At 39.6% G+C, this 20,313-nt stretch overlaps 1 protein-coding gene across 1 annotated transcript; it reads left to right on the top strand.

Annotated features, from left to right (window-relative positions):
• Positions 1-912: 912 nt before the first annotated feature.
• LOC145028711 (uncharacterized) lies at positions 913-2,007 on the top strand. Its single transcript, XM_078977472.1, has one exon. It carries the CDS (start codon positions 913-915, stop codon positions 2,005-2,007), a length of 1,095 nt encoding a protein of 364 aa, XP_078833598.1.
• The last annotated feature ends 18,306 nt before the right edge of the window (positions 2,008-20,313 follow it).

Here is a 20,313-nt window from a genome sequence, read left to right as displayed (position 1 = left end):
ATGTATATTCAGTATCCCCTATATATATATATATATATATATATATATATATATATATATATATATATATATATATATATATATATATATATATATATATATATATATATATATATATATATATATATATATATATAGGTAAATATTCAAATGAGAACCGAAAAAGGTTAAGAACCGTAAGAACCTCTAATTTTAGACGTTTATAAAGGGTTTAGGGTTTAGTGTGTTTATAAAGGGTTTAGTGTTTGAGGTTTAGTGTTTAGGGGTTAGGGTTAAGGGTTTAGGGTTTAGGGTTTAGGGGTTAGGGTTTAGGGTTTAGGGTTTAGGGGGTTTATAAAGGGTTTAGGGTTTAGGGTTTAGGGGTTAGGGGTTAGAGTTTAGGGTTTAAGGTTTAAGGTTTAGGGTTTAGGGTTTAGGGTTACCCTAAACCCTTTATAAACATCTAAAGTTAGAGGTTCTTACGGTTCTTAACCTTTTTTGGTTCTCATTTGAACCACTCCATATATATATATATATATATATATATATATATATATATATATATATATATATATATATATATATATATATATATATATATATATATATATATATGGGGTATATATAGTAAAGCCCTGATATTTTCATCCAATTGACACGAAAGTCCCAAACTAATTTTTTATGACACAAAAGCCCGAATTACCGGCATTTATTGACCCGATTGACATTTTTTGCCGGTAACTCATTTAATAGCCGGTAATCGAGATGATGTGGCTACTAACGCTTACTTGGAAGATGACGAGGACATCATTAAATGAAGAAGGGTTAATCGAGCTGGAAAAACCTCTCTTTCTACTGCAACAATTCTAGGGTTTTTACTGTGAAGGAGATACGAATTCGAGTGCAAGGGAGATACGAGTTAGAGCCTTGAAGATGGAAGGTGTGTTGGAATTTGACACGATCGACGTGGAACTAGATGAAGACCTTCTAAAGAAACAGAGTAGGAGATGTAGAGATGAGTTCTTGAACTCACTGTCTCTTGACGATGAAGATGAAGACTTCATTATCCCATTATTCGAGAATGTTGAAGATGATGAAGCACCCGTGGAAGAAAAACCTTTGGATGACGAACAGGATGAGGAAGAAAATGTAGATGAAGAGGAAAATGATAGTAAAGCTCAGTTTAAATATTCCACACATGATCCAAATGTGAAATGGAATAGAATGAAACCTCAAGAGGGAGAAAGGTATGAATCTCCACAGCAACTTAAACTCTGTTTAACAAATCAAGCCATATCTAAAGGTTATCAGATTAGGTTTAATAAATGTGATAGTGTTAGACTACACTGTGTGTGTGCTAGTGATCATGAGAAATTCGGTTGCCCTTATTATGTTAAAGCCTCTTGGATGAGCACTGAAAAGTCATTCCAAATAAAGAAAATGTATCCACATCATACATGTGTCAAGAATTTTAACAATGGAAAACTTATGGGACCAACATGGTTAGCTAGACAATTCCTTAAAGAACTTATTAGGACACCTAATTTGAAAGCTAAGGAAATCCAAGAAAAAGTTCAACACAAATTTCACACTAAGATTTCATGGGTAAGGAGTTATAGGGCTAGATGTAGGGCAATGTCCATGATTGAGGGAAAATTAGGTGATCACTATGCAAGGGTGTGGGATTATGGTGGTGAATTGCTAAGATCCAATCCAGACAGCACCATTAAAATTTGTGTCGAAGACAACAATGATGGTACAACTATTTTCAAAAGGATGTACATATGTTTCAAATCAATCAAAGAAGGGTGGAAGATGGGTTGTAGAAGGGTAGTAGGGATCGATGGATCTTTTCTGAAAGGGCAGTGTAAAGGACAATTATTAACAGCCATAGGTAGGGACCCAAACAATCATGTTTTTCCCATAGCTTGGGCTGTAGTTGAAATTGAGAATAAGTTTAACTGGAAGTGGTTCCTTCAGTTGTTAGAGGTTGACCTTGGAATGGATGCAGGAAGGGCATGTGTGTAATTTCAGACCAACATAAGGGTCTTCTTGAGGCAACAAAGGAGGTGTTACCATATGTTGAGCATAGACAGTGTGCACGACATATCTATGCCAACTTCAGAAAAGTATATAGTGGAATTCAGTTAAGGAACCTATTCTGGAAGGCTGCCAAATCAACTGTAGAGGGTGAATTCAAGAATCACATAGATGAGATAAGACAGATTAGCCCAGGTGCTTATGAACATCTAATGGCAAGGGAGCCAAATACATGGTGCATGGCTTTCTTTTCCACTGGATTGGCCTGTGAGGCTGTAGAAAATGGTATGGCAGAATGCTTCAATGCAGTTATACTTGATGCTAGGAAGAAGCCACTACTGACCATGCTTGAAGAGATAAGGCTATATATGATGGATAGGTTTTACAACCTCAGGGAGTTAGCTGAAAAATGGGAAGGAGATGTGTGTCCATCTGCAATTAAGAAAATGGAAGAATTTGGTGAGGACTTCAAGTAAGTTCTCCTTGTTTTGTATACATTTATGCTAAGTTATTAATAACTTTTATGCTAATTTAGTAACAACTTTTATTTGCAGGTTTTGGAGGGTACACCCTAGTGGACAAAATGAATTTGAAGTTAGAAATGGTCTTGAATCATATGGAGTCAACATAGAGAAAAGGAGTTGTGCATGTAGACTTTGGGATGTATCAGGGATACCATGTGTCCATGCCCAAGCATCTATCATGTTAACTCATCAGGATCCAAAGACATTTATCAGCAAGTGGTTTGGTAAGGCAATGTACATTTCAAGTTATAGTTATAACATTCTACTTGTTAATGGCAACAATTTATGGACAGAAGCTCCTTATATTAAGCCCTTACCCCCCTTAGAGAGGAGGATGCCAGGCAGGCCTACTGTGAAAAGGAAAAGGCATGTATCAGAGAGGGATGACAAGTTCTCTCAAGTATCCTCAAAGGGCAGAACTGTCCAATGTCAAAACTGTCAACAAAAGGGGCACAACAAGAAAACCTGTAAAAATCCACATGTTGAACCAGATCCTAAACCCAATAAGAAAATAGGCAGGCCAAGATTGGACCCTAGTCTAACCCAATGGATAAGACGTGGTAGAGGGGGGACAAGGGGAAATAGAGGAGGTGGTAGGGTACCTAGAGGTGGGGGTGGCTTTCATAGCTGGTTTGAAAGAGGTGAAACCTCAAATACAGTACCACCCCAAAAAAGGGTCAATGAAGAATATAATTCTGAAGAGATGGTGGATGTAGATGTGATGAGTGATGGAGATGGGCTGGATATGGCAGATATGGACTACATTACACAACAAATTACAGAGTTGAGGAAATCAGGTTACACTGATGTAGACATTATGAGATGCCTTGGAATTACAAAAGCTCATTTAGAAGAATTTGGATATGTGGTAAGGTTTCATTTAGTGTTTATGTATATGATTAAGTGTTTTTTACTATTTTTTTTTTCTGTTTTAGGCTGCCAATGTTGAAGGTGGACAAGAAGGAGATGGACAGGGTAATAAAGAAGAAGGAGGACATGGACAAGGAGATGGAGTGGAAGGAGGTGGAGATGGACAAGAAGGAGAAGGAGATGGAGAAAAAGAAGATTGAGAAGGAGATGAAGGAGATGGACAAGAAGAAGATGAAGAAGGTGTTCCAGTGAATGATCCAGTACAACAAGGGCATTTTGGGAATAATATGAAACAAAGAACAAGGAGACCCTCAGAGAGGATCATTCTTCAGAAGCTGAAAAAGAAGGTGGTTGACCCTCTTGGTATAGGAATGTGTGAAGATAAGACATTAGTTATAGATTAGTGATAGGGGTTATCATCTTTTGGTTCATATTTTGTAAAAGGTGGTACTATGTAAACTGATGCATACCATCTTTTGGTTCATATTTTGCATACCACTTTGTGGTTCATATTTTGCAAATGGTGGTACATATCCACTTATATTGGTTCATATTTTGTAAACAATTACTGGTAATTAAGCAAGGGCATTAACCAATGGTCACAATTGATCAATGTCATATTTTATTTCAAGTTTGGTTGTGCAGGTTAGCCTTGGTTATTGACAGTTTTATTATTCATATGTGGTTCATAGTTGTGGTACTTTGATTTCACCATAATTCAATACAACATAAGTAAAATGTTCATTACATTGCAAAAGAAACAACATCGTACATAGTGACTACATATCCCAATACATTATCTTAAAATACAAACCAAAACATAAACCCAAAATAAACCAGAACATTGACCACCTTGGAACAACACCACCTGCACCTTGCACTTGAGCTGGAACAACTTCTACTACTGCTTCTTCCATTTGTTGTACAACATCTCCATTCCACCCATTGTGCAATTGTAAGAGCAAGTCCTTGTACCACTGATTAGGGAGTGGAGGATCCACCCAATCAAAGAATTTGCAATCTTTACTCGAATCCTGGATAATCCAAGATTAAAGAAAGAAAAAAAAAACTAAAAGATGAAGAATTTCAACATTAACAACTAACCCTATAATTTGGGCATCCAATGAATCTTCTTCCAGGATTTCTTGTCTTCCATGAAGTCCACCTTCCAACTAAGTCACCGCAATCGCAATGTGTCCTTTGAGGGGGATTGAACCTTCGCATAACCTTGCTTCCAATAGATGAAGAAGACGACATTCTCGTCTTTTCCTTTGAAAAATACGAAGCTAGGGTTCATGGGGATTGACGGTATGGTGCTTAAGTAAGGTCGACAACTCCACATAAGCCTCTCATTTAATAAATCAGTTATCCATGTAAGCATTTGGTGCCACTTCACCAAGTAAACCGGATGCACCGGCAGAAAAGGTCAATCGGGTCAATAAATGCCGGTAATTCGGGCTTTTGTGTCAAAAAAATTAGTTTGGGACTTTCGTGTCAATTGGATGAAAATATCGGGGCTTTACTGTAGGAATCTTTATTAGCAAGTTAGGTTCATATCTTATAACTATAAATTATGTTTAATTAATTAATTATTATGTGGATGTAGGAATCTTTATTAGCAATTCATTTCAAAAGGATAATTATGTAATCTTATGTTTTGATTAATATTTTTTTATTTAATTAATTTGATCTTATCCATTTATATTAGGAAAATATTTATTAATTTGTTCTATGAAACATATGCCATTAATAATCATACGACATTTTCCATCATCTTCACAATTTCCATGATACGATTAGGGTTCATAAAACTTATATAATAACTTAGAGCTTCTAATTTCTTTGCTCCCACTCTTCACTCGTTATTTATTTTGGCTTTCACGTATCCTGGTAATGAAATAGTTTTTTTATTTAAATTTACAAATTCAGTTGTAATTTTTAGTTTTTCATCTTGCTTCATCCACGGACAGTGTAACGACCGAAAAATACAACCAATTTAAATTTTTCAAAAACAACCCGATTTCATTAAATTGTTTACAAAAGGTTTTCAATACAATCATTTAGAGTGTTCCCAGAATCACATTGCTACAAAATCATGAGGAGCGGTACGATCACGCCTTCGCCTCGCCACAGTCTCCTGAAGAACCTGAAAAACATTAAACCACAACTGTAAGCCCGAAAGCTTAGTGAGATACCCCCAAAATACCAACCACATATACGCCCTTCTAGGCTACGACCTTCCGGTCCAAAACATATTGCCTTCCGGCCCATAACATATAAAACATACATAACAGAACATAGAACAACCATGCATATCGGGTCTACTGTGTGACTGGTCCGCCGTATCGGGCCTTCAGTCCACCGGATCCATCCTTCGAGTCTAGTCATGTCCTTCGAGTCTACGGTGTGGTTGGTCCGCCCGCACTGGGCCTTCAACTCACCTGGTCCACTCTCTGAGTCTATAGTATGACTGGTCCGCCTGCATCGGGCCTTCAGTCGGCCTGGTCCACTCTCCGAGCCTCGGCACGTTTGGTCCGCCCGCGTGGGGCTTACAGCATATCCGGACCGCTCACTGGGCCTTCGGAACAACCAGTCCGCCCTGAGTATCTTGGCCTACAACACAAAGCAGGACCGCCTCAACCCATCTCCAGTCCAAACAACCATGTACACATAAACATATAATCATATAACAGTTCACATTCAAACAAGCCGATCTAGCAGATCACATAGCATAACATACTCTAGGCAGGATACCGACCTAACCGGTCATTAGCATAACATCTCCCTATCTCTCAGGATACCGATCTCAATCAGGTCTCTAACATATACCATCCTAACTCTCAGGATGCAAGCATATTACAACAACAAAATAATAACAACTACCCGGATCTCAATCCGATAAGGGCCGGCCTTGGTGCCTTAGACCCTGTTGATATAGTGAGGATAACTCACCTCGAAACTGCCGGCTGAAAGGATAAGATCCCGCTGCTCCAACCCTGACACGAACTCCTCCACTGAACACCAAAACATTCAATTCAATAAATACCCTTAATTACCAAAATACCCCTAGAAGACAACTGGTCAACCTTGGACAAAGTCAAAGTCAACCCCTGACTGACCCTACTCGCCAAGTCAACCCGATGACTCGTCGAGTCCCTATGCTCAGAACTTCCCTCCATCAGCGACCCAACTCGCCGAGTCACCCCAAGACTCGCCGAGTCCAACAACTCTGAGTCCACTCGCACCCAACTCACCGAGTCATCCCTTGACTCACCGATTCTCGACTCAACCAGGAAATATTGGGACTCTTCGACAAGACTCGCCGAGTCAAGAACAGACTCGCCGAGTCTAAGGCTATCTTCAACCTACTCGCCGAGTTGTTCTTCCAACTCGCCGAGTTCCAGGCCATCTTCAAGCAACTCGTCGAGTCCACCCATGTGACTCGCTGAGTATCACCGGTCTGAATCAATTCAGAAGCACTCCAGGCCATGCAATTGATCTAAAACATAGATCCCACCTCCTACAATCCATCCATCACGTAAAGTGGCAAACTTTACGTGAATCCAAAGAGATCTAGGCCTTATTCACCTTAGAACTAAGGTTTGGGACATGATAGCTCCATTAACAACACAAGAACAGGGGCTTTAATGCTCTTAAGATCTTCTCCACTCCAGATCTGAGGTAGCAACCTCAGATCCATCCTTCAAACTCAAGATGCCACACAACTAAGCTTCCCACACAACCCAAAATGAGAATCTAAGAGAACACAACCCAAGAACGAAATATTACCTCCAAAGAATGCCCCAACAGCAATGAAACTCGAATCCAAGCAAAGCCCTTTGATCCAAGCCTCTTCTCCTTCAAGATTTCTTCAACAACACCTCTCTAAGCTCCAATTTGCTCAACAATGGGGTTCCTCCATGAAATTAGGGTTTTTGGGACTCAAGGGGGATCAAGGAGGCTGTGGAGGAAACATAATGATCTTTATATAGGGATCATTCCCCGGATTTAGGGTTTTCTTCACCCAGCACCTACTCGTCGAGTCCATCTTTGGACTCGCCGAGTAGGTCACTTGACACGCGACCAAAGTCGCGACTCTACTCGCCGAGTCCATCCATGGACTCGCCGAGTCGCCCTTCAAGATTTAAACTTTTAGCCCTTCAACACTATTCTTGCTATTTCGGGATGTTACAGATAGCTTCCCCAAGTAGTACTTTTTTTGGTGTCGTTGTCTGTTGCTTGTCTGACTACCTATTAATTTCATTGAAAATGCTCCCCTTTTTCTGCCATTTGTCCTTCATCGAACCAATTATGTTCTTCATGTAGGGTTCTTATTATGTAAATTGGAGGTTCGTATTACTTCTTTGGTTTTAACAATTTTCTCTATAAAATTATATATATTTTTTTGTTGTTGGACTATTTAGAGGGATCCAAGTTGATTGGGTTCAAATCATATTTGGGGTAAAATAGAGGAACTTTAAGTTAAAGATTGAGGGAGGCGGTGTGGTGTCATCAGATAAACAAAGTGCATTCATACATCTCCATCCCCAACGCATGCTTGATCTGATTCATCCAGGTAAGAAAAAATCACATATACCTCAAATGTTAATTACTTCTACTCAGTTTTCTTCTGCCATGGCCTCCATCTATTCGATAAAATGCCTCGTATAACATGTTCATAGAAACTTAGGGTGTGTCAATTGATTTATGTAACGCTCAGTCCATGTATTATTTATATTTTGGTCCCTTATATGTTGAATTATTACTTTTGGACCTTATGTTTGCAAGCTTGAGGGAAGGAGGGACCATTTCTGCCAATTTTGGATTTTTGGAAATGGAGCCCGAACGCGGGGCGTTCCCTTGGGGTACGCACTGCATTCACGTGTAAATTGTAAACCCTAAAATTTAGGCTTAACCCATATATATAGATCATTATGCCCTAAAGTCCAGCCACCTTCTCACCCTTAAGCAGATCCCACGAAACCCTAATCCCTCGTTTGTGTGTTTTGAGCCTAGAAGACCATTTTGGAGTGCATCTTGGTGTTTTGAAGGAAGGTGGCCATTGTTGAAACATCATCAAAAGAGCAAAGGCTGATAGATTCAGAACCTTATCAACATTTGGCACTCATATACGGTATAAAGCTTTGAACTTGGTGTTTATTTGCATAGATCTCTTGTGTTGGGTTTTATGGAACTTTATAGTCCTAAGGATTAAGCTTTATCGTTCAAATCCGTTTCCTAGGCTTAAGGTTGCCACCCTTGGTGCTATTTGAGTCTCTAAGACAAAAAGTTGCCATCATTAAGATCTTGATGTGTTCATGCATGATATAAGGCCATTTTCATGGAAGTAGAATGCCATTTTTGGAGTTTGGAGCTTTTGGGGGCATGCAAAGTCACCAAATTCGTGACTTTATAGTTCTAAAGGTCCTAAATGGCTTGGATCTACGTTTTAGGTAGCATGGCTTAAGCATTAAGTGCTTAATGGGGGGGGGGGGTTGGAACTGGACTAGTGAGGAACAATCAGTGTTCCACAAGGAAACACCCATGCGTTCGTTACAACAGTGGGCTTCCTTGGGCCATTTTCTTGGACTTTACTGTTGTCACACCCCAAAACCATGAATGGCGGAAACGTTCTGTGGTGGTGGACGTCATGTACAGTATCAAAACAATGAAAAGTAGTAAACAAGCAACAACATCATCCATTGCATTAATAATATAATTTTAATACAAGTGTGTTCTGTCAAACAAGTGTGTTCTGTCAAATTATAGTAGACACTAAAGTATAATCAAAATGAAAGATGAGTCTTGATCGAGCTTCATCTTCTCTAAACCTTGCATCGGTACGTGTCTATCGTTGACCTGAGGATACAAGTTATTTTTGAAAGGGAGTATCAGCTTTAAAGCTAGTGAGATCATAAGTATTAGTGTGTCTTAATTTGTAAAACTTGTAATGAAAGACTTGAAATTGTTTTGAAATGAAACTCGTATAAGTATGAAAATGTTTGAAGAACAACTGTAAACGTTTGAAAAACGCTAGAAATCCCTATGATTCCTACTATTATAAAAGGGAGTCTTCTACCAAGACCTAACTGCTCTGAATGTAGCCTTCTACCAAGACCTAACTGCTCTAAATGTAGCCTCTTACCAAGACCCGACTGTGCTACTATTATTATTATTATAAGAAATTGTATCCTTTGGTACTAGGATACCCAAATATAATTCACCTCATCGGTTATGCGAATGAGTCACAAGATAAAGGTAATAATATAAATAACCTAAGTATTACCCTTTGGTACTAGGGTAACTAACAATGTTAACTTAAGACATCCATAGATGTACATTTACCTCTGTTGCTAATAGCTGGGTGTAGGAATAGTTAATCCCTTAAAGTATACCTATAGTGGTATCAACTGTAGGCATCCGTAGATGTTCATTATTCTCTGTAGCTAACAGTGGTTATAGGAATGGTTAGTCCCACAAAGTATCCTTTGGTACTAGGATATTAAATCCAATCTATCTCGTCAATTATGTGATTGTATCACAAGGTAAAGATAAGAATGAGGATTATATAACATAATCTATACATATAAAATGTAATGATAACTCGTCATATATTATCTATGTAAACGTACTCATGTAAATGTAACCATGTAAATGTACTCATGTGAATGTAATCATGTAAATGCACTCATGTAAATGTAATCAGATAAATGTACTCATTTAAATGTATAGTAATGTACTGTAATGTTCTGTGTGTGCTAGCTGTAACGTGTGTTTTCTCTCTATCTAGCAAGTATTGACTCATGAATGAACTGACTCATTGTATGATATCATGTTCTAATAATAGTTCTAGTATCTTCGTAAACTACCCAAATGGTAGCTTACTAGTAATGTAACTTGTACGTATGAACATGGATGTATACCCTTGCTACCCAAGGTACTGAATGAACTGGAAGAACCTTTATAACTATATATGTACACATGATATATAACTAATATTTAAACGACCTTCGGACGGGTACCCGATATCCCACCAGACCACATCTCAAGCGCGAAAAGGAAATAGGGCGGATAGGCCTTCCTAAGCCTTTTAAACATTTCTTATATAACTATACATACATAGACATGAAATTGATAATATAAAAGTGTAAAAGAAGTTTCATAAAACAATTTGATATGTAAAAGAGTTTTTTAGACAATTTGAAGTAAAACAGTTTGGTAAAACAGTTTGAAAGTAAGAGATTCACTTGTCGATAGTTATTAATCACATGTGATTGAGATAATAACTATTGTATCTTTACTTGTATCCCCCCATTAAATTATTTATAAACATTTGAAAACATTTAAAAGGTTAATTTAATGGTATGAACTTACCTGTTGTGAGTGGTACGGATGAACTAAAGAGGTAGGATGGCTAGGTGTCAAGTGAGGTCTTGAACACACTCTATGATCCTAGTTAACATATAATATCACATATATGTATACAATTAGTCTTTAAACAACTAATAAACAAAGTTAAGTCCCCCTAGGACATGCTAAACACCTTGTACAAGTGTTATAAGTCTCAAGGGTTGCATCTAAGAGTTGTAGGGAAAGGCTAGTGTGTTTGGGGTTCAAGGGTAAACTTCTTTGGAGTTTACGATTTTTATGACCATTACCCAAGGAGTTTATGATAGAAAACGCAAGGGTTTGCGGTCGTAAACTCTACATTTTATGACCATATGTTGTTTTGAGGTTTTACAAGTCCTTTGAAGCATTTCTACTTGGTGGTTAGGCCCTTGGAAGGATCTAGGGAACCATTTCACTCCAAAATGGAGTTTACGGTCCCTTTATCATTTTCCTTTGAGTTTACTACCTTAGACTCATGAGTTTACTACCTTAAACTCATGAGTTTACTACCTTAAGCTCAAGTTTATGGTGTTTGGGGGTTTTCAAGTTGTTAGCTCAATCATGGCAATAGTCTAGGTTAGATTTAGACATAAGGAATAACCATGTGACTTTTATACACCTTTTGGGGTGTTTACGGTTTTGGGAGGTCCCCAAAACGTAAAACCATAAAAAGTTAAGGTTTTGGTGCTTTTTGTGTGATAAACTCATCAAGGATGAATCTAGACAAGTCCCTAAGGCATTGTGAAGCATCTAGGCACCCTAAGACACCACTTTGGCCCTATTCTTGGTGTTTACGGTTTTGGGAGCTTCCCAAAACCGTGAACACCTTGTTCTTGGTGTTCTTGGAACTTTTCTTTGATATTAACATGTATAGCAAGCTTTAAATGACTCTAGGATAAAAGCACTTACTTTGTGGAAGCTTGATATGAACTTGAAGTCCAAGAACACTAGTGTGCGTTCTTGGTGTTTTGGAAAACTAGTCAAAACACATAAATGGATGGATTAAAGGATGTTCATTCACTAGATTAAGTGATATACTAACTTGAAAGGGCTAGAAACACTTACTAGATTAAAGATATTGAACAAATACTTGGATGATACTTGAGAGAGTTTGGAGTTTACTCTTTTAGGGTGGAAATGAGAAGTGTGGTAATTTGGGGAGTAAACTCATGTTTAAGCATGAGTTTACGTTTTTGGGAAGATTTTTCGGCCCAAACATAAAAGTTTGGCCGTGAAATTCTAAGACACGAGGTGTTTGCGGCCTTGAAATTTCAATACTCGAGACGACACTTCCTTTCACCCGTTCGTTTAAAGAATAATATTAAAAAAATCAAACGTACCTTAAATTTGCGAGAAATAAGTAGTAATGTAATTGACTTATAAATCGAAGTGATTGTCTTTTAGGGTTTGACCGAATGAAAATTTCGAGTTGTCACATCATCCCCTTGTTAAAGGGAATTTCGTCCCGAAATTAGAATTTAGGTAAGGAAGTAGGTATGAATTATCAAGTCATGAGGTGGAAACTTCCTAATCGATTGATTCTCGCGCTCCAAACTGAATTCGGGTCCTCGGTTGGTATCCCAACAAACCTTCACTAACGGGCGAGGGCGTTGCTTCGTCCATTTGACCTCTCGGTCGGGGGTCACTACGGTCCTTATACGAAGGCTAGGATCTCGTTAATCTCGATCTAGTAGAGTGGACTTACGAGAGGCCTAACAGAATGGTACGGTTTCAAGATCAAGACGCAAAGGGTAAAATGTATGTTACTGAGTTCATGGAGTGGGTCTAGTTTGTGAGATACGGGACCGATTCTGGTAAGAATCTTGGAGGTCCTAATTATCTTGGATTTAGCCTTCCACGCTTTACGAAGCGTATTAATGTAACAACGAAATTTTCAAAACAAAAATTTTATTTTTGTCACAACCATTTTCACATAAAATATTTCCAGAAACATCCAACAATAATTATCAAAACATATCGTATCCCAAGATCACAAAAAAATCAAATCATTTCTCTAGTGTGTACGAATCACGCTGGTGCCTTCCCACGGTCCTCGCTAGTACCTGAAACACATAACACAACAACTGTAAGCATAAAAGCTTAGTGAGTTCCCCAATATACCACTTACACACATATGCCCTTCCAGGCCATGACCTTCCGGTCCATGTGTCTCAGGGGACTTCCGTCCCAACTCGGTAAACCTTCCGGTCCTACCCGTGTCGACCTTCCGGTCCATAAATCCCTGACCTTCCTATCAACATCATAATGCCTTCCGGTCCATATCAAACATAACATACATAACACATACAAAACAGGTAACTAATCACATACAATGCATATATCCTATAGCATACCAGACCTTCCGGTCACACATAGGTACCCTACCAGGTACTGTATAGTGAGAACACTCACCTCAGATGTCCCGGTAATTCACTGACTCGGTAGAAATACGATCTAGCCTCCGCCTAAACACATAAAGTAATATTCTCATAAATATAACTCTCAGAACTAGACTCTTCTTTCTCTAAGCTCCCTTAGAAGGGTGAAAGACCATTTTACCCTACCTTTGGCTCAAAGGCCCCCGTTGTTGACTAAACCCTAAAAGTCAACAAAAGTCAATAGTCAAACTTTGACCCGACTCGGCGAGTGCACTTAGGCAACTCGGCGAGCCCACCTGTGTCCACTTAACTCTTTAGTCCCATTTAACACGTCGAGTCACTCCCCTTACTCGACGAGTCCCTAGGTAAGAATCTCGGGGCTACCCCGAGTCAACTCATCGAGTCTCAAGAAAAACTCGGTGAGTACATGCCATGCACAAACTCTATTGACCTCCTGAGGTCAGATCTGTTCCTCAAATCCGTATATATGTCCTTCCTAAGCATAATAATCACGTAAAGTCCAGACCTTGACACTCATATATCATCTAGATGGTATCATTTGGAGATTTTAGCCCAAAAATGGCATCCTAAGCTCATAACTCCCAAGATAACTCATAAAGCTCCAAGGGTTAAGGTCTCTGGACCTCTTTGAGTCTAGATCCAAAGCATAAACTCGATAAGGGACCAATTGCTCCACATAAACATCCTCAAAGGAGGTTAGAAAACCCTAACTTTAGGTATCAATACCAAAACTGAAGAAGGTCCGAATAAATACCTCAAGTTGAAGTCTCTGAACTCTCAATTATGGCTTCTCCTTCTTCCCAAACAATCTATCTCAATTAGGGTGCTCTCAAGGGACTGGTAGCCGCAATGGAAGGCTAAGAGTGCCCTTAAGTAGGCTCCAAACCCAGAGGATTAGGGTTTCATTAAACAGCATGGACTCTCCGAGTCCACTCACGTACTTGCCGAATCCAACGCGAACCCGGATGTTCAACCGCGACCCTACTCGGCGAGTATAAGCATCAACTCGCTGAGTTCCTTCACAATTTCTAAAAATAAAAATATTAGAATAACATACCTGGGATTCCAGATGTTACAATTCTTCCCCACTAGAATCAGACTTCGCCCTCGAAGTCTCATTCTGCAAACAACTCTGGATGCTACTCACGCATCTCGCATTCCGGCTCCGAAGTCAGCTCTGACCCCTTCCTATGCTGCCACTGCACCTGCACCAGAGGCACTTCCTTGTTCCTCAGAACCTTGACCTTCCGATCCCTAATTGCCACCGGTCTCTTAACATAGTTCAGGCCTACATCCACCTGAATATACTCTAATGGAACCACTGCCAACTCATCGGCTATACACTTTCTCAACTGCGACACGTGAAAAGTGTCGTGAATCTGACCCAACTCTGCAGGCAGCTCCAACCGGTAGGCTACCCTGCCTACCCTCGCGATTACCCTGAAAGGTACAATATATTGAGGCCCCAACTTGCCCCTCTTCCTGAATCGGATCACTCCTTTCCAAGGAGAGACCTTTAAGAGTACGAAGTCATCGACCTGAAACTCGAGCTCGGACTGACGCCTGTCCGCATAACTCTTCTGACGACTCTGAAAGTTCAACAACCTCTGCCTGACCTGCTGTATCTGCTCAGTCATCTGAAGTACGATCTATGTACTACCCATTACACGTTGCCCCACCTCTCCCCAGCAAATGGGGGTCCGACACCTCCTCCCATACAACAACTCAAAGGGTGGCATACCAATGCTCGAATGATGGTTGTTGTTGTACGAAAACTCTGCCAAGGGAAAATATGTGTCCCAACTCCCGCCAAAATCCAAAACACATGCTCAGAGCATATCCTCGAGTGTCTGAATTGTTCGCTTGCTCTGTCCGTCAGTCTGTGGCTGATATGCGGTACTAAAATGCAACCGCGTACCCAACTCCTCATGAAATTTCTTCCAGAACCTGGAAGTGAAACGCACATCTCGATTCGAGACAATCGAGATCGGAACATCATGCAGTGAGACCACCTCCTTCACATACAATTCTGCCAGCTTCTCCGTAGAAGAGCTCTCGCTAATGGCAAGGAAGTGAGCGCTCTTTGTCAACCGGTTTATAATCACCCAAATTGTATCAACACCCCTCACAGTCCTTGGTAATTTGGTGATAAAGTCCATAGCAATCTGTTCCCACTTCCACTCGGGAACCTCTAACGGCTGCAACTTACCATGTGGTCTCTGGTGCTCGGCCTTGACCCGACGACAGGTTAGGCACCTCTCAACGAACCATGCAACATCCCTCTTCATACAGGGCTACCAATACTCCTTCTTTAGGTCCAGATACATCTTAGTGGCCCCGGGGTGGATTGAGAACTTCGATCGATGTGCCTCTTCCATCAAAATGGTACGCATCCCACCCACAAACGGTACCCAAATCCGACCCTGAAATGTCATAAGTCCCCGACTATTAGTAACGATCTCCGATACCTTCCCGAAAACTTGATCCCTCTTTTGGTTTTCTGGTTTCACAGCCTCGACCTGGGCCCCTATAATGGTGTCCAACACCGGAGTCATCACTATCAATCTCATACAAATGTCTCGCATTGGGACGCTCTCCGTCCTACGGCTTAGGGCATCGACTACGATGTTAGCCTTACCCGGGTGGTACATGAGCTCACAATCATAATATTTTACCACATCCAACCATCTCCTCTGCCGCATGTTCAGGCAGGGCTAATCCATCAAGTACTTCAGGCTCTTATGATCCATGTATATGGTACACCAGACCCCATACAGGTAGTGACGCCAGATCTTGAAGGCGAACACCACTGCCCCTAACTCTAAATCGTGGGTGAGATACCTTGCCTCATGAGGCTTCAGCTGCCTAGATGCATATGCTATCACGTGCCCCCTCTGCATAAGCACCGCTCCCAAACCTGATATCGACGCATCACAATATACCACGAAGTCCTCCATACCCTCCGAAAGGGCTAGCACCGGGGCTTCGCATAACTTCTGACGAAGTGTTTCAAAGGAGGCCTGCTGATCTGGGCCCCATGAGAAGGCAACGCCCTTCTGAGTCAACTTGGTGAGTGGCACAACGATCTTGGAGAAATCCCTGATAAATCTCCGATAGTAGCCTGCCAATTTGTTACACCCCAAAACCGGAATGGCGGAAACGTCGGGGGTGGAGGACGTCATGTCAAGTATCACGAGATATGTATATGGTAAGCAAGTAAAGAACAACCATTTCATTTAGAAAGAAAGTGTTTACAATGTGTGTGTTCACAAAACATAGAAGTCATAAACAAATAACAAATCAAGACTTGAAGATGAAATGCTCCATCTTCTGAATCCCAACACGAGCACCTGTCTAATAGTCTCCTGAGAATACAAGTTATTTGAAAGAGTTGATCAACAATTAAGCTGGTGAGTTCATAAGATTTTAGTGATGTGAGTAAGCTGTAAAATGTGGAAAATGTATATGTAAAAGTGATGTAAGTTCTAAGTTCTGTTTTGATAAGTTCGCCTGTTCCTCTAGAAAATCCTATATTTCCTACTTTAATGGAAGTTAAGTAAAATAACACCACAAGCCTTTCTATGCGTACTAAGTGGGTACAAGTTATATATACATAGGGTAAATAAACAATCGATTGTGCGCATCTGTCCTAAACTCACAACCCAACGGGGAACAACAAGTAAAGCGGATAGCACACATTCCATTGGTTGTTATATCATTGTCATATATAACCTTGGTGTATTCACTTGTTACTCAAGGAGTTACTTGTAATTATTCCTTTATATCTAATGGAAAGTTCCTTTAAGAAAACCTATATTTCTTATAGTAAAACATTGACTATGGTGATTACTTTTATAATAGCTTTATTTATACTGCTATATATAATTTGTTATCAGGTAGTTAGTTAATTGGGGGAATTTTCCCAAAGCCCACATCCAATGGGAACAGGACGTCGGGGGAAGACACACATTTAACTATCTATTGGATATTAGTCTTATATATAAAAATGGTGTATAAACCAAGGTGTTATAGAGTTAACTCACTTAAAGTCTTTAAAACTGTGCTGGCTTAATAAAATGGATTAAGCCCTTAACTGGGAAATCACTAGTTTTGTATACCAAAAGTACTGACTTTGAAAAGTATGGTTTGTACTAGAATAACTGTGCGTTGACTCTGTGTCCTATGACCTGATCCATACCTGGTACCGTTATGCTGACTTAATGTATACTAAGTGTATATATATATATATATATATATATATATATATATATATATATATATATATATATATATATATATATATATATATATATATTTCGGTAGATAATAGACTGGGTGACCTCGGTGCAAGCCCACATCCAACGGGAACAGGACATAAAGCAAGGAGCACACATCCTATTAGCTGTCGGGATCTACTTAGTATATATGTATCCTATAGTGTATACATTAAGAAATCGCAAAGTTAGCATCATGATCCTAACCTTTAATCGTAGCCTTCTACCAAGGCGTCTTCTATTATGTGTTAAACCCGACTGTTCCTTTGTCAATTGTAAAGTATATTCTCCCTAGTTTATAACTATCTTTACTTAAAAATTATTTAACTTTCATGTGGTATTGTAACTTTATGAAAGTAATGGGAAAAGTAAGTACAGAAATGTCGTTTATAATGACATGCGGATGTACTAATAACCTAAAAACATATTCGTCTTATTACGGTCATAATGTGAAAGCTAGAACCCCTACTAACCGCTCTCATTAAAGGAGATTAAGGGAACCCAACGTGACCCAAGCAAATCCATCTAAGCCGTGTAATTCACATTAAATTTATATGATCATGTATACCCAATATAGCTATCACTAATGCGTTAGTGATTCATTGGTGTAATTAGATCCTGTCTGTTTGTTCTCATGCTATAGCAACTTAATTTGTTATGTTTTGTTTTGGTAATGTTTGATTCTCTTCACTGTTCATTCTGTTCTGGTGTTGTTTCTTTGTGTGCTTCATTGTACTAGAAGTAATGGATAACATTCTCCTAAACTATACCTATAATTGTTTACTAATGCTCTATTTGGACTGTTACTGAAAAGACTCATTTCTATACTAAGTTTTGCTTTTACTTTAAAAACGGAGTTTTGTATAACTATCAAGTAACATAACTTTAAACGAGTTTTGAAATGTTTTTACAACTTAATTAACATAAGTAACATTTTGAAAGATGTTTAATAACAAACATTTACACAATTATCATTGTGTTCAACCTGTATTCCGCCCTTAAAACAGTTAAAATAGTTAAAAGATTTATTACGAGGTATGAACTCACCTGATGTGGGTGATTCAAACGGGTATGCATGTAAGGATGAGAAGTTCCACGAATGAAGTCCCTAGACACAATAAGTACTAAATGAAATATAAGGACACATATTGACATGAATATAGTGTTTATAACAACTATATGAAAGGAAACACCTTCCGAGACTAGGAAACACCTTCCGGGACTAGGAAACACCTTGACCAAGTGTTAGAATCACATGTGATTCAACATAGGAAGGTATAAAGGCACCCACATGAGTTTACTACCATGAGTTCACGGCCCAATGGAGTTTACTACCGTAAACTCATGGCCATTTATGCTTATGAGGGTCCTAAAGGTCATAAGGAAGCATTCTAAATTCAAGCCTAAGCCTTAGGAAGTGTTTGTGGCATCAAAACACCCCTAACTTGAGTTTTCGGCCCTTGGACCATTTTGGCTTGTGTTTGTGGCCGTAGTCACCTATGGGTGATGGTATTTTGATTGCTTTGAGTCCTAAACACGTCATGGTAAAGTGCTATGCTTGTCTCTTGGCTTAAGGAAGGCATTTAGGGCACTTTCGCACCATAAAATGGAGTTCACGGCCCAAGAACTTCCTTGGTCGTGAACTCACTTCTAGCCTTGTTTCTTAATGTTTTGGGGATGTAAAATAAGTAATGTTAGTCTCTAGGTTTACTCCCAAGGCTTGGAGGGACATTGGGCACACTTTGGCCCTTATAAAGGAGTTTACTCTCCAAGATGTTCTTGGGCGGTAAACTCCCAAATCTTGTTGTTTTGATATGATTTTCATGTTATTAAGGCATATAACACACTTATATACACTCTAGGTTGAAGTACTCACAATTCGGGGTGATCGGGTGAAGATCCTTGAGAGAGAAATCGGGTTTTCTCTAGTTGGAAATGTCACAAATGAATTCAAAATGGCTAAGTTTTCCTTATATAGTTGTAACAGCTCAAATTTTCAAATAAATTTTTCATTTAAAACAAAACATCATTATTCGACAAAAGAGTTTATTCCAAGTTTATTGTTAAAGTATAAATAATAAATCTCCAAGATCTTCAACAATGGCAGTGTGTACGTGTCACGCCGGCGCCTTCCCACGGTCATCACTAGTACCTGAAAAACATAAACACAACTAGTAAGCATAAATTCTTAGTGAGTTCCCCAAAATACGACTTACCCACATACGCCTTCCGGCCCGGACCTTTCGGTCCACATAACATTGCCTTCCGGCCCGTAACATAATCGCCTTCCGGCCCATAACATATTGCCTTCCGGCCCGTATTAAATTGCCTTCCGGCCCATAGTAGTATAAAACATAACACATGTAACACAACACACATAACACATAAGTCATACATCATACCGTTCTTTCTATCACATAAAGTCTCGCCTTCCGGCCCGTATAAGCATACATCACATATAAGCGTTCATCACATATAAAGCATCTACCTCTCTAGACATAACATAAGGATAACACATACGACCTTCCGGTCTCGCAGTCAAACCCTTCCGGGTGAAGTATAGTGAGAAGACTCACCTCGTAGTGTGCAAGCTATAAACCCTTCGAGCTACTCGCACTCGATCCGCTAATCCGCAGGTTCCCTATAATACCACATACCTTTATTAATGATCTTATCAAACAAGACAACTCGTCGAGTGCAAAGGGCAACTCGGCAAGTATAGACACCTGACTCCACTCGCCGAGTCTAAAGAACGACTCGACGAGTTCTAGTAGATCTTCAAGCTACTCGCCGAGTCTGAAGAACAACTCGGCGAGTCCTAGTGAATCTTCAAGCTAC

The sequence above is a fragment of the Lactuca saligna genome, chromosome 2, assembly GCF_052625555.1.
Source record: "Lactuca saligna cultivar CGN05327 chromosome 2, ASM5262555v1, whole genome shotgun sequence".
Lineage (NCBI taxonomy): Eukaryota > Viridiplantae > Streptophyta > Magnoliopsida > Asterales > Asteraceae > Lactuca > Lactuca saligna.
The sequence above is the reverse complement of the archived record's forward strand: the minus strand, read 5'-3'. Positions and strand labels throughout refer to the sequence as shown.